Source organism: Myxine glutinosa, chromosome 5, assembly GCF_964187855.1.
Source record: "Myxine glutinosa chromosome 5, kmMyxGlut1.1, whole genome shotgun sequence".
Classification (NCBI taxonomy): Eukaryota; Metazoa; Chordata; class Myxini; order Myxiniformes; family Myxinidae; genus Myxine; species Myxine glutinosa.
In genome coordinates, this window is record NC_136265.1 from 109628515 (window position 1) to 109644829 (window position 16315).

The following is a 16315-nucleotide window of genomic DNA, read 5'->3' on the forward strand; positions in this document are numbered from 1 at the left end:
GGTATGACAACTGAAGACGAGATGGGATAAATGTGTGCATGAGAGAGAGCAGTTTACTTTGGAAGAATTCCCAGGATGAGTTGATGTCAGAGGCGGTAGAGATGGGAGACCAGTCCAGATGATTGATGGCTGCTTGAAGACCATGCCAGTTGGCCTGAGTGAAATGCCAGACTCGTCGCCGCTGAGGAGGCTCTCTGAGAATGGTCAGAGAGATGTCCACTTTAACAAGCACATGATCAGATGAGCCGATTGGAGCAGAAGAAGAGCAGCAGACATTTTCAGGGAAGTTAGTCATAACCAAGTCCAGAAGAGAAGATGCTCCATTGATTGACATCCGGGTCGGGAAATTGACAGATTGTGTCAGTCCCAGTGAGTCACAGAAGTCCTTTGCTGAAGAGCCATGGCTGGTGAGAGAGGTACCCACACCCAGCCAACTGGCATGGTGACAATTGAAATCACCACATATGAGGAAGAGAGAGTTGGGATGGGTAGATAGAAGTTGGTCCATGTTATCAGACAGCGAGATGTAGATGGAGTCATCACTGTTTGGTGGACGGTACAACACACATATGAACAAAAGGTGGGAGCGAAGGGGAAGCCGTAGCCAAAGGTATTCCTGGGGGTGAGGTGGAGAGAGGGCAGTGCAGGGCGAGTGAGGAAGAGAGTTTTTTATAAAGATAGCAACCCCCCCCCCCCCCCCCCCCCCCCTCCAGGACGAGGCTTAGGTCTATCATACCGGAGGAGGGAGTAACCTGGGAGAGATACCAAGGAATCAGAGACATCATGAAGGAGGAAAGTTTCTGTTAAGCAGATCACGTCTGGTTTGTCAGAAGCAACCTGTATGGAGAGATCAGTCAAGTTTGAGCGAAGGCCCCGGATGTTTGAGGTCCATACTGTTAAAGAAGAGGAAGGGAGAGCATCGGATACAGAACAGGGGGGGGGGGGGGGGGAGCGGTAGGGTATGATGTGGAAGAGGAGGAAGAGGTAGGGAGAGCTGTTGAAGGTGTGTCAGAGATTTCAGAACAGCTTGGAGAAAGGGAAGAATGGGGCAGACAAAAGGTTTGATGGTGATTGGGTGAGGCGCAGTGAGGTGTTGTTTGAGGAGGGGGAAGAGTGAGGCAGAAGGTTGAGGGAGATGAAGGTGAGAGTTGGAAGGGGGAAGAAGCGGGGAGGACGCTTTGAGGAGGAGGGGTGAGAGGGGAGTCTAGGAGGGGAGGAGTGAGGGAGGGTCTCAGAGGGGAGGGGTGTGGGGGGAGTTTAGGAGGGAAGGGGCAAGGGGGGAGATCTGAAAGGGATGGGTGATGGGGAAGATTTGGAGGGGAGGGGCAAGGGGGAAGATTTGAAAGGGATGGGTGATGGGGAAGATTTGGAGGGGAGGGGCAAGGGGGAAGATTTGAAAGGGATGGGTGATGGGGAAGATTTGGAGGGGAGGGGTGAGATTAGATTTTGAAAAATGTACGATTAATGGGAAACGAACATTTCTTGCAAAATGAGTTTCTTGCGACCTTCGAGTCAAAAATACGTTTGAGGATGCTGAAGGATGGGTGGAGTTCTGGAGAGTTTAGGGAATGAATGAAAGAGGCACTGTAGCTGTAAGAGATGGAATTTTTTTTTGGAATGAATAAATTTGGTGAGCAAGTCGAAAGCATCCTTTTATGGAACAAGAAGAAAAAGGTGTTATAGTATATGACAGAATACCATTGTTCAGGGGACAGATGAAACATTTTTTAATGACGTGAACACGTGATCACGAACAGCGTGGTCAAAGAACGAACGAACAAATAAGAACGAAACGGATAAGAACAGAGAAGGGAATATTTTTTTATATATTTTTTTATTTTTTTTGAGTAGCCTCCTACTACGTGAAAAATAGAGACCGAAAGGAATTGCGAGCGCAATCGAAGAAACCGCTGAGACAGAAACAAAGCCTCAAGCCAAGGTCAGACACGGTAGCCTCCTACTACTAGTCGTACGCTTGGCGTCAGAATATGCGACACAAACTGTACCGACGATTCTGTTCACAGCTATTCTGTACACAGGTACACACACAGGTATTCTGTACACAGGTATGAAAAACCAACACCAAGAATACTATTAGAGACACACCAATAGTTACATACACACCGAAAGAAAAATAAAGTCTCGACCAGTGGTAAAGCCGGTATTACGACAAAAACACAATTGTGAAAAGTTACTTATTAACTTCGAAAGCGTGCGCGCATGCACAGCTTTGAAGAGACGTGACTTCCCGAGACGTGAAGAGACATGAAGAGACTTTGAAGAGATTTAAAACGTTAGACAAGTGGTCGATGTTCGGGGAAGTTAGGGGGAGAAGAGAAAATCTAAGAAATAAGCAATACAGCGAAGGAAAGAACTTAAATTCACAAAACACCTATGAACACCTATGGGCCGAGATAAACTAGGCCGCGCACACGGTGGGACAGAAAAGGATTAAATTATACAAAAGTTTGCAGGAATTGTGGATCAACAGCAACTGGAAAACACCCTGCAACACATGCACAATAAAAAACGAGTAGAAATTGACGAATACACGAATGCAAAAAATACTTTAACTTTTGCTGCCGTCCAGAGGTCGAACACGCTTCCTTGCTCCAGGGACCGGAAACGGAAGTCCCAAGTTACTTTAACTGAAGTTCGGAAGTTCCTTTAACTGAAGTTCCTTTAACCCATCACGAATAAATGAGACAGAACACAAGGTAACATGCAACAGATAATGGGCTTATTAAAATAATGCAAGGGAACATTGAAAGGTAATCTAAAGTAAAATTCCTAAATGAGGGTCCCTCCATCTGACTCAGATGTGAACAAGGGGAAAATAAAAGTGAAAGAAAATAAATAATGTTCATGTCGTGCAGCCACTTAGCTCTGGTCTCAATGAGGGCTTGGTGGGCGTCACAGGTCCGGTCGGTCGGCAAAATGGCCACGCGATGACCTGCTCAGGATGGCGCCGAGCAGCACTTTCACCGCACCATGAATGTGAGGTAATTCGGTCCGGCAGTCCCCTCGCGCTCTTCACTCCATCTGAAACGCTGTGGGCTACACAAACCGTCGGCAACGCCCCCTCCTCGCGATAGAAGTTTGCCACACCGCTCCTTCTCTGCACCAGGTCCACACAAGCACCGAAATCGCTCCACCAGTGCACATGAACCAAAATGCGACCGCCTTTCATGTGAGCCAGAATAAAGAGAAAATACGACCGCCTCCAACGAACGCCAGGACCAGAAGAAGAGGGCAAAAGACAAACGCAGCCGTCCTTGTTAAAAGCCAGCACAAAAAGACGAGAGAGCAAAAGACCAACGCAGCTGTCCTCATTGACTAAGATGGCGAGACGGCTTCTCTTTGCTCTCCTCGCTCTTGAATGTGCGACGCTGATGTCACACTCTGTCCAATCACCGAGCACTACTCAATCATCCCATCGCGCCTCCACCAATCATGAACGCCAGGGCATGGCCTCCTCGTTACGAGTCGTTGGGGGGCAGAGTCTAATCTCTGTTCGGGAATGTTCGGATGACGTCGGGGGTTTGCTTGCCGATTGGCAAATGTGTTGGTTTCTGCCGGCGTGATTGGCTAATGGAGCCCATTGCCCGGCTGGCTGAGTTTTATAAGAACATTAGGGAAAAATCACAGGGAGGCAATACATACTGGTGATCTTAACCATAAACCCCATAATTAATTAGCACAAACCACCCTCCTTATGGCGACATGCAAACACTTGACCTGAACATTTACCCTGGTTATGTACATTGAGATGGGCTTCTTCTTCATGTCACACAGTCCATACTAAAACTTACACATTCCTGTCTCTCCCAAGGTATTTCATTGTTCACCTCCACAAACGTAACAATATCTTAGATAAGACGCATATTTGAACAGTAAGAAAACATATGCGGTCATTCCCAGCCACAGAGAGAGGGGTGGGAGGGGGAGTTTATGATCGCAAATGGCCAGTTGCATTCTTGCAGATCATAAATGACAGAACATGACCTTTTATAAGAACCAGTGCAGTCAAACATAAGAATGTGTGCATGGTGTCTAGATATGCAGTCTCATAAGTATAATTTGAACCAAACTAAAACATCCATCTACCATATTATTGTATTTACAAATTATTCACAATGTAGGACTACTCAAAGTACTTCCACACATTTCAGGAGATGGGCGTTTGAGCACCCAGGTGTACCACAATCTCACACATACAGACCAGGTGCTTAACTACAAAAGTGGTCACTCGACTACGTAAGTGATCTTGTGCACGAAATTTGTTCGACTGGGCCATATTCTGGGTCGTCCCCTTAGCTGTAGATCCACTGCATCAGGTTCAGCTTGGTGCTGTCTGTTTCTGAGGGGAGTGAGGGCTTGTTCTCCACATGGACAATGTAGTATGTAATTTAACATCTCCAACCTGATATTTGTACTTTGTGGACAGTATCACAAAGCCTTCTAACCCCTAAGTGTGATTGCAGAATGACACAAATTGGTGTTTAGTCAGGTACAGCTTCTGATCACTTCCTAACTTCTGGAAGACATGAAAAGACCGAAATTAGTGTGCTGAGCCTGTCTCGATGTGAACATGTAGGCTCTGTCCATAAACTTGCAAAATGCCAATTATTAGCCCCTGTTGGACTTAGTCCGAAACGGGGGCTTATGGATAGGGTCTCGTCCGCCCATCCGTGCATTTGCAACCATATCTCGGAGATGTATGGACCAATTTTGTTCATACTTGGCAAAAACACAATATATGGTGGTATACATATGCACATCATATTGTTTCACGATGTGATCCAAAATGGCCGACTGGCGGCCATTTTAGTTGTAAAAAAAAACCGATGCTGAACACGTCCTCGACCATTTCTTGGACATGCATTTATCGATGTTGCTCAAACTTGGCACACAGCTAATGAATGATGGCTAACATAGCTATGTCCTTTTGTTTTGAGATAAGATCCAAGATGGCCGACTAGTGGCCATTTTGTTACCTAAACGTGTCCCCAACCATTTCTCAGATATGCATGCACTGATTCTGTTCAAACGTGGCACAAAGACAATACATGAGAGTGTACATATGCAGAAGATTTTGTTTTGTAATCTGACCAAAGTTGGCCAACTGTCGGCCTTTAACTCCGTACAGCAAAACTACTAAAAGCATGGGGCAATGACATTTATGTCTTTTTCTCCTTGTTGCTATCAAGGAACTTGTACAAATAACACCCTTTAACTAACTTCTTCTCTTCCCTTTATCAAGGGTGAGGTTAAATGATACCAGGCTCCTGCCCTGCCTTGACCACTGTCCAACCTCCACTCTCCAACCACCCCACCTTACTGATATCCCTCTTCACACAATCCTCCCATCTCAATCACGGTTCACCTCTTTTCCTCCTACCTTGGTCCCTCAACCACGGGCTCTCTTTTCTCTCTTGCCCCATCTGCACCGGGTCCAGCCCATCTCAGCCGGCATTTCACCAATCTCCCCATCAGGTTCATCTGCACACCAATATCCTCCCTCAGTTCATCCATTCTCCTTCAATCCACCCTCTTCACTCCCACAATCCTCCTGACCCAGTTGTTCTCACAAACCTGCAGACTCTGTTGTTGTCTCTCTGTCAGTGCCACCGTCTCCAGACCGTAAAGATAGGCCGGCATTATACACGACATCAGAACCTTTCCTTTGAATCTCCTTGATATATTTCTGTCTGCCATTACTCCCTCCACTCTCCTCCACACATTCGCACCCACCTGAATCGTCCTTCGCACATTTGCCTTTCCATCCCTGGTCACTGTTTTCCACAGATACGCAAACCTATCTCCCTGTCAACAATATCTGTGGGAAGCAACGTGCAATATTGTACAATATTTGTAGAATGATTTAAACTCTCAGGTGTGTCCAACATGTTTGATTGATTCTTCCTGGTGCTTTGAGGATGTTTATACATTCCTGTGAGAAACTTGAGAACCCATGTCTTTGTGTGAACGTTCTTCACAGGGGTATCTGCGATCTTCAGGAAGTTTCCCTGTTCCAGGTGTAGTCGGAGCTTCACCTCCGAGGCCGTTTTGCAGCGACACGAGCAGTGTCACCGTGCAGTGTCCATTGATCCTAAATACAAATGTACTCATTGTCCCTATGGAACTGATACTAAAACCTGCTACACTCGTCATAGACGGACGCACACAGGGGAAAAGCCTTACACGTGCAACGTGTGTGATAAATCGGTCACTGCTGCATCAACCTTCAAAGCCCACATGAGGATTCATACACTAGAAAAGCCATACACGTGCAGCACGTGTGATAAATCGTTCATTCGAGCATCAAGCCTTAAAAGTCACAAACTGACGCATACAGGAGAACGACCCTACAAGTGCAGTTTGTGTTATAAATCATTTAGTCAAGGGTCACACCTAAAAACCCACACCAGGATCCACACGGGGGAAAGACCTTACACATGTAACATGTGTGATAAATCATTCGTTCAAGCATCAAGCCTTAAAAGACACACACAGACGCAGAGGCACACACGGGAAATGCCATACGTGTGCAGTGTGTGTGATAAATCATTCATTTGGGCATCAAAACTTCAAAGACACACACGGATGCACACGGGGGAAAAGCCATACATGTGCAGTGTGTGTGATAAATCATTCATTCGGTCATCAAACCTTAAAAGACACACACAGACACACACAGGGGAAAAGCCACACATGTGCGGTGTATGTCATAAATCATTCATTTGGGCATCAAACCTTAAAAGACATACACAGACGCACACACGGGAAAAGCTATACACATGCAGTGTGTGTGATAAATCATTCATTTGGGCATCAAAACTTCAAAGACACACACGGACACACAGGGACAAAAAGCTGTACATGTGCAGTGTTTGTGATAAAGCATTCATTTGGCCATCAAAACTTCAAATACACACACGGACGCACACAGGGGAAAAGCCATACACATGCAGTGTGTGTCATAAATCATTCATTTGGGCATCAAACCTTAAAAGACACACACGGGCGCACACAGGGGAAACATGGCAGAGGCGCAATAGTCATAGGAGGAAGCACCAGTTTTGAAAGGTAGCACAACATTAGCTTTGAAGGTGATGGGATTAGTAATTTTATTTTATTTTACATATGTACTCAGTTATTACACACACACACACACACGCACACACACACACACGGACGAGGGGCAGTCAATGAGTAACCTTAAAATATTTTTCAAAACTTGTTTATTGCCTGTACATGCGTAACAACTGTTATTTTTCAACATCATCTCCCATGGCGTTCAATGCATTTTTCCCAGCGCTTTACTGAGGCCTCGATTCCTCTAGAAACAAATATTTTGGCTGCTTGTTTAGCCATTCGTGCACCGTCTCTTTTACCTCTTTGTCAGATCGGAAAGTGGTTCCACCAAGTGCCTCTTTAAGTTGGACAAATATGTGGTAATCAGAATGGGCGAGGTCTGGCTGGTAGGGTAGATGAGGAAGTCTCTCAAAATGCAGGTCCTCGATTGTTGTAGCTGCAGCACAGGCAGTATGGGGCCGAGCATTGTCATGCTACAGCAAAACACCGGTAGTGAGTAGTCCACGATGTTTTGATCTGATTGCTTGTTTCAGATTATTTTTAAGGAGGTCGCAGTATGATGCACTGGTGACTGTGGTCCCTCTGGGCATGTAATGCTCTACAAGTGGGCCACGCAGGGCCGGATTTAGACATGTGGAGGCCCCTGGGCAGCCTTCAGTAGTGGAGGCCCACCCTACCTTAGAATACTAAAAATGTGACAAGACATAGTTACAGTCATCCATAAAGTATATTTTTCAAGTACAAAGAATCAGAATAAAAATGTACATCTATAAACATCATGATCAATCTATATAATAATCTAGTTCCTGTAATGAAAGTGAGTTCCACAACTTTGACCTGATGTTAGGTTTAATGACAATTTGATCTCTGGCACATCCTGTAAAAGTACAATCATGCAATATATCAGAATCATGGAGATAGTTCAGTAATTATCAATCAATACAAGCAAGCCTAGATTATCTAAGTATACGCACCATTCGAGTTCTACATGTCATAGAATAAATGTCGCAGGAGTGTCCCGGAGCGATGGCCGTCCGAGTTCTCGCCGTCTGATCGAGAACGAGAGGCGAACGGGAGCGACATGGCAGGACACAGGAGAATCCAGGTGCCGTAATTTGCAGCCGACCCGGCTGAAAACCTTGGATACCACGAAGAGACCGGATGCATTGGAACTGCGCAAGCATTTCATTCCGGCACTACGCCGTCTGAGCACGAACTGCTCACCCGAGGTCCGAACGCCGGAGCAGGTGTGACGAACTCCAGCAAGACGCCTGGAGAACGATGCTACTGAGAAACGTCCTGCAGCTGAAACCCCGTCGGTTCGACGGCCATGCTCGGAGCCGAAGGTACGAGTCTGGCTGTGACTGCCTCGGTTACGGGAAACGCCAGTGGCTGCTTATGCGAGAAGCGGAGTCCTCTTGGGTTTGCGCGCCAGGCACGAGATGTGATTTTCTACACGTGTGCTCACGATGCGCCTGACTAATGTGCCTCACTCCGCTGGCATATCCGACCACCGCTGGATGGAACGCCTTCTGTGCGCGAATCGTGCGCGCTGCACTCGTCGCTGGATGGAACCCCTTCTATGCGCGAATCGCGCGTGCTGCACCATCGCTGGATGGAACCTCTTCTACGCACGAATCGCGCACGCTGCACCATCGCAGGATGGAACCCCTTCTATGCGCGAATCGCGCGCACTGCACCATCGCTGGATGGAACCCCTTCTATGCGCGAAATGCGCGCACTGCACCCATCGCTAGATGGAACCCCTTTTACGTGCAAGTTGCGCACGCTGCACCCATCGCTGGATGGAACCCCTTCTACACATGAATCGCGCGCGTTTCCCCTCGTGGGCCCTACTCTGCGAGGCCGGCGGCCCCGATTGCTGCTGGACGGAATCCCACCTACGCGTGGCTACTCAGCAAGGCCGGCGAACTCCGCTGCCCGGAATCGCCTCAACGCCTGAGGCTCGTCTGGCACCACTCGAGGACTCTCCACAGCACGGATGCGTGGCTTGTCGGCGCCGTCATCTCTGACCCGATTAACGGACAGGCAGCGAGCCTCGTCTGACGGCAGTTTCTGAGGACATCGAGCGGGATCTTCATAGACTTTCACGGCACTCGGGCACTACAGGGGAATGTCGTATCAAGCTAGATGATTATACACCATAGCACGATGTAGTCGGATGACCGCCTAACGGTCTTGCCCACCATCCTCTTTGCTCGGGTGATAGTGGGAATGGCTACCGCACTGTTGACGCTATTCCCCGCATCTAACTCCGGACAAACTCGGCCCGATAGCTATCGAATGAGACACTACTTCAGGACGTCGTGCAATTTATCGCTGCCCAGCGTGCTCGCCCACTCAACTCGGCGTGCCGCGCTGGTTCGACGGGCCAAGTTTGACTTTCGGTTTTCCCTCGAACGCTGTGCGCCCTAGGAAATACAATCCACTCGTCGACCGGGTTCGTATTCGGTACCCCAATCTCAGGCCCGCTCGAGTGCTGGTGCCAAATGGACGCGAGTCTACAGTTTCGGTGCGCCACTTTGCTCCGTGCGGGGATACCGCTCAGCCGGAACTCAGCTCGGGGAATCCGAGAACGGGGCGAATCCCCAACAAACCCGCCCGCACGCGCCCGAACCAATTGATGACGTCACCAACTAATCACGCGTTTGCCCTAAGGCGTCATTACCGTAATTGCGTGCTTCAAGCGCTCTTGTCATCGGGGTTCGTTTACTCGAGTTTCCATGTACCTTGGTAATTCCACGGTTAGCAGAGATACTCAACCTGACCGCCCCAGCACATACGTGCGTGTCATCACGTTATCCGCGGCGCTACCTAGAGGTCGCACGTCCGTGCCATCTAGCCCTCAACGGGGACTCGTGCCGTTGTTCGCTAGGACCATAGTGCCTTCGGGGCGTCTAACCAACAACAGGACTCAAATGCCGTTATTCGCTGGGACCATAGTGCCTTCGGGGCGTCTAGCACTCAACGGGGACTCATGCCGTTATTCGCTAGGACCATGGGGCATTTGGGGGTACACGGTGACCCCATGAAATGGTAACATTGAGCGTAGCGCCCGACTCCCTTTTCTCCTGAGCTAGACACGGAGGCACCATCCCGCCTGTTCGCTCTTGACTCTTGGCTTGTTGTTTCTAGGACAGAGCTCTTGGCTCGTTTCCACGACATTCGTGCCGGGATAGAGACTGCGAGACGCCTCGCCCGGCTGCTGCCTGTTTCCCTTTCCCTCTGTCCCAGACTGTGAAGGTCGCTCGACTTCGATACACAGCGCGCAGCTGCAATCTCGGAGGCGGGGATAGATGAGGGGGTGAGATGAGAACATTCTCTCGGGTGAGATGAGAACAATCTCTCGGTTTTGTCGATAGGGCAAATCCATGGATGGCAAATCCATCCGGGACATTGCGGAACTCCATGGCGTCAGTGCGTGGAGCGATCCAGCTAGATCTGAGCCATTCAATGCCCAGCATTGAATGGATGGATGGCAAATCCATCCCGCTAGATCTGAGCCATTCAATGCCCAGCATTGAATGGATGGATGGATGGCAAATCCATCCAGAACATTGCGGACCTCCATGGCGTCAGTGCATGGAGCGATCCAGCTAGATCTGAGCCATTCAATGCCCAGCATTGAATGGATGGATGGCAAATCCATCCAGAACATAGCGGAACTCCATGGCGTCAGTGCGTGGAGCGACCCAGCTAGATCTGAGCCATTCAATGCCCAGGATTGAATGGATGGATGGTTGGCGAATCCAGTATAGCCAATCTTCTTCGTTCCGCCGAGCTTTAACTCTAATTAAGGTACCGGAAGGACTTTAGGTTAGGGTACACGTGACATCGCATGCCGTGCGTGACCGTCTGAGGTAATTACCGATCCACAGAGCGCTGTACTGCAGGATGGGACGAGATATGCCCGTCTGCATTTTCGCGATGAACGGAGGCCTCGGAGGAGTGTGAATCGCGGAGCGAGTACGATTTATTTGATGATTGACTTTAACGTGCGTGGGGACGTACGGCGTCTGTGCCGGGTGAGGCCTGGTCGTGAAGGGCTGCAAACATAAATACTTTGACTTTAGTTCGCGACAGACGGCTGGGGATACATTAGCTAATGGCTCCGAACTATTGGCTCCGAATGGCTCTCATCGATTCTCTCTCCCTCGATGTGTACTCCTGTCCTCGCTATTATTCCATGACAACATGAACCCTTGGGAGCTTAGTACAGGTCAAGGCCGACGTGGAGGCTTACTGTAATGCGCCGTGCGACAAATGACGATTCGCTCTTCGACAAGGTACAAATTATCCAGCCTAGCTACTGTGCCGACTAGTGGATAAGGTGCAGGTACTCCAAGCTAATCCCGAGCATGCTCGCGTGTTGATGGCTGAGGGACGCGAGTCCACTGTCTCCATACGCCACCTGGCCCTTGCGGGGACATCGACTAACCAATTTACGAGTCTATGGACTCTCCTGTGGCTCCGCCTATGGAGCATCAGCCGACTATCGTGCCGCCACATACACCCCTGCCTGTTGGTACTGACGTGCTACCTTCGTCACCTGACTCAGGTGGCTACTCCGACGCGGGGGGACACCGGACTTGGGGATGTGGTATCCGGTAGTTTCCGGACCCGTGCAGGCAGGGAAATTCGTCGCCCCGATCGCTATGGATGGACCGACTGACATGTACTGACATCACTGCTATACTAATGCTGCTGCGTGCTTGATTCCTGCCTAGCGGAAGTGTAGTTCTAACGGTGGGGAGAATGTAATGAAAATGTATCTAAGTTGAACCCAGGTGTGATGCTCTCTCCATCCGCTGAGAGGCGTCTATAAGAACTCAGATGGTCATCGCTCCGGGACACTCCTGCGACATTTATTGTATGACATGTAGAACTCGAATGGTGCGTATACTTAGATAATCTAGGCTTGCTTGCATTGATTGATAATTACTGAACTATCTCCATGATTCCATGATTCTGATATATTGCATGATTGTACTTTTACAGGATGTGCCAGAGATCAAATTGTCATTAAATGCAAGCAAGCCTAGATTATCTAAGTATACGCACCATTCGAGTTCTACATGTCATAGAATAAATGTCGCAGGAGTGTCCCGGAGCGATGGCCGTCCGAGTTCTTATAGACGCCTCTCAGCGGATGGAGAGAGCATCACACCTGGGTTCAACTTAGATACATTTTCATTACAGTTCCTCTGTTTCAAGCATAAATAATTTGAATAATCAAGCAGGCACATCTTTAAACATCATGATCAATCGATAAGAATCTACGAAGTTCCTATGTTTCAAGTATAAAGAATCTGAATAGTGAATAAGCAAGCAGGTCAATCATGATCAATCATAAGAATCTCGTGAAGTACCTAATACCTATATTTACAGACCAGGCACTTTACGAGACTTTGCCCTTGCAAAGTCTTGGATCAATTTGTCGAAGTCAATCTCTCTGAGAATGTCACATTCAATACTCATCAAGGCCAGGTGACTGAGCCTATCATGACACATGGTAGTACGGAGTCTGTTCTTGATGAACTTCATTTTACTGAATGAACGTTCTCCAGAACAGTTTGTGACCATGACCACCAAGTACATCCATAGCATTATCTCGACATTTGGAAATGTATCCGCAACTTTCTTGTCCATCAACAGTTTGTAAAGGAAATGTTCTCTCCCTATCTTATCATCTTCGTATTCCAGTAAATGAGTGAGGAAAGCTGCAAACTGCACAAGTTCAACACCAAGTGTTTGACTAGATCATCGTTGTACTCAGCAACCAATTTTGCTGCAGCCATTGGCATACCTAAGGCATCGCAGGTATGGCACATGCCCTGGGCGCCACTTGAACGGGGGCGCCACTGAGCAGTTTCTATTAAAGTCAGACAAGCCATCCTTGGATAGTGAAAAAAGAATTTTCTTCAGATGTATGATCTGTCTGATTATCATGAGTGAGAAGCACTAGGATGGCGAGATTGTTAAACCACTTATATAAATTATTAGGTAAAAATACAGTGCTGGGAGCTACATGACCACATACCTCACAGTACCACTGCTCAGTGCCAACTGGCAGTAATACCATTCTCCTGCGCAAACTAGGGAGGTAGTCTAGAATTTTGTGCAAAATCTGTGAAATTTAATGTTCTTATTAAAAGTGCCATTTCCTTATTTCAGAGCATTGTGTAAGAAGATCATGAAACGTTTCTTCACGAAGAAGAAGGAAAGTGGAGCTGAAGGACGGAAGAGACGAAATTTGGAGACGGAGGAAGCCAAGAAGTCGAGCAAGTTCTTCATGCCCTTCTTTGAAAAGCCCGGAACAAGTTGTTCGACACGTTCCATAGAGTCGCCTGCACCTGCTACAAGTTTGTTAGAATCCGAAGGTGGATCAAGTACAAATGCATCACAAGCCGAGGAGGAAGTCGAGTCAGATAAATCCGAGTATGACGAGATTAAAAGTGAGGCTGCCAGAGAGAACGTCGACATGACAGGAGGGGAACACGATGGTGGTGGTGGTGATGTTGAGTTTATTGACGAGATTTTACCTGACGAGATTGAACCTGACGACACTGAACCTAGTGAACTGGATGGTGTCGAAGAGCCTCGAACTGTCATACCAGAAGTGATTGAACAGCATGACATTGGACTTCTGAAGTTCGACAAGGATACTGGAAAAGCAATTCTACCTGACGCGTTGGGAACAGAAATAATAAAGCTGGGTTTGAAGTATTTCCAGAATCTTCGCATTGCTATTCAGATAATGCTAACCATCGCAGTTTCCATCGCCAGCTGTGAGAGATCATTCAGCAAGTTAAAACTAATACTTTCGTATTTGAGAGCCTCCATCCATCGGTCAAGGCAGACTCTGCTTGCTCTGCTGAGTGTAGAAAGAGAAGAAACTGAAAAAAACTGACTTTGAGCACATCATAGACCAATTTGCATCAGTGAAAGCAAGGAAGGTGCAGTTGTAATTTTCATGTCGTGCCATAATTTGTTAATTAAAAGATTAACGAGCTTGACTTGTATTTTTGAGCTGATTTTATGGTAAAGTTATCTAAAAGATGGGTGTCAGATGTTTGGACAGGGGCGCAATTTCAGTGCTTGCCATATGTGCTATTTTCCATAGATACGCCCCTGGCTGCAGCTGCTTCGATTTCATCGCAGTCCAGTGATTCCAATTTACGCAAGAAGCCGAAAAGAGAACAGGTGTTCTCATAGGCTTCCAATCGTTACTCCAATGAACTCAAAAACTGATCAATTACTGGAAGAAAATTCTGAACTCGAAATTTTCAGACAGTGAGAGTGCAGCTTCTTCTGATCGTCCATATGTGGAGGCGCCCTGGTTGTGGAGGCCCCTGGGCAACTGCCCAGCTTGCCCATTCCTAAATCTGGCCCAGGGGCCACGGCTATCCCAGAAGAGCGTGAGCATCATTTTTCCAGCGGACGGCTGTGTGCGTAATTTATTGGGCTTTTGTAAAGTTGAATGGCGCCACTCTTTGCTTGCCCTCTTCGTTTCTGGCTGAAAGTAGTGGACCCAGCTTTCATTCCCAGTCACTACGCGCTGTAAGAAAGTGTTGCCTTCTGTTTCGTAACGTTACAGAAGTTCTTCACATGCGTCCACTCGCCGTTCTTTCAGTTCGGATGTGAGTTGTCCAGGCCACCCACATTGCAGACACTTCGCGGACCCACAGCACATTGTGAATGATATGGTGTGCTGAACTATGGTTAATGTTCAATTCGGAGACCACTTCATCCAGCATAATGTGACGGTTTCCCCTTATCACGCGCTCAAATCCTGCAACCATTTCTGGTGTATCGACTGTGTGAGGCCGGCCCCAGCGAGCAGCGTCTGCCATACTGGACACTCCACTTTTAAACTTCCTGTCTGTCGTACACCTGCTGCAGCGATAAACATGCGTCACCATATTGCATCTTCATTCTGCGATGGATTTCACTGGGATTCACACCCTCACTTCCCAATAAACCGATGACAGAATGTTGCTCCTCCCTGGTGCATGCTTCTAAGGGAGCCGCCATCTTGGAACTGCTCTACTGATGTCCTACGCTCAATATTGCCAGATCTAAAACAGGCAAAACATGACTCTTACCCAAAGATATAACATATGTCGTCTACAACTACACACGTTATATTCTCGAATTTATATCGCCATTTTAAGGTTACTTATTGACTGGCCCTCGTACATACACATATACACACACGCACACAACGGAGGTCGATAGTTTGAGACGTGGGTGGGCTGCGCTCCACCTTCTAAAACACGCATATGGAGATAACAACCAATGGGAAAAGCCATACATGTGCAGTGTGTGTGATAAATCATTCATGTACTCATCACGGCTGAGAATGCAGAAAAATTTCCACACTCGAAACACCGGGGCCCACACCATGACTTTATCAAATACAAAACAACAAATCAACCTTCACACAATTCTCCCATTTCAACCACGGTCCACCGCTTGTCCTCCTACCTTGGTCCCTCAACCCCGGGCTCTCTTTGCCCTTCTTTCTTGCCCCATCTGCACCGGGTTCAGTTCATCCATTCTCCTTCAATCCACCCTCTTCACTCCCGCAATCCAATGACCCAGTTGTTCTCGCAAACCTGCAGACTCTGTTGTTGTCTCTCTGTCAGTGACACCGTCTCCAGACTGTAAAGATATGCCGGCCTTACACACATCAGAACCTTTCCTTTGAACCTCCTTGAAATCTTTCTGTCTGCCATTACTTCCTCCACGCTCCTCCACACATTCGCACCCACCTGAGTCGTCCTTCGCACATTTGCCTTTCCATCCCTGGTCACTGTTTTCCACAGATACTGAAACTTATCTCCCTGTCAACAATATCTATGGAAAACAATGTGCAATATTGTACAATATTTGTAGAATGATTTACACTCTCACGTTTATTCAACATGTTTGATTGATTCTTACTGGTGCTTTGAGTCTGTTTATACATTCCTGTGAGAAACTTGAGAAACCATGTCTTTGTGTGAACGTTCTTCACAGGGGTATCTGCGATCTTCAGGAAGTTTCCCTGTTCCAGGTGTAGTCGGAGCTTCGCCTCCGAGGCCGTTTTGCAGCGACATGAGCAGTGTCACCGTGCAGTGTCCATTGACCCTAAATACAAATGTACTCATTGTCCCTATGGAACTGATGATAAAACCTGCTACACTCGTCATAC

General features: G+C 47.7%; 1 protein-coding gene across 5 annotated transcripts in view; it reads left to right on the forward strand.

Annotated features, from left to right (window-relative positions):
* Window positions 1–16315, forward strand: part of LOC137415035 (uncharacterized) — a 79292-nt gene that overhangs the window by 28146 nt on the left and 34831 nt on the right. Inside the window, exons 4-5 of one of the 5 annotated variants that reach the window (XM_078778506.1) lie at window positions 6002–6124; window positions 13294–13420. The exons of 1 other annotated variant lie outside the window; for it this stretch is intronic. In XM_078778506.1, coding sequence (XP_078634632.1) covers window positions 6002–6124; window positions 13294–13295 — 125 coding nt within the window. In that variant the 3' untranslated portion in view covers window positions 13296–13420. Of the gene's footprint in view, window positions 1–6001; window positions 7873–13293; window positions 16057–16315 lie in introns of those variants that run through there. 3 more of the 5 variants (XM_068099552.2, XM_078778505.1, XM_078778507.1) reach the window with 3 other exon arrangements.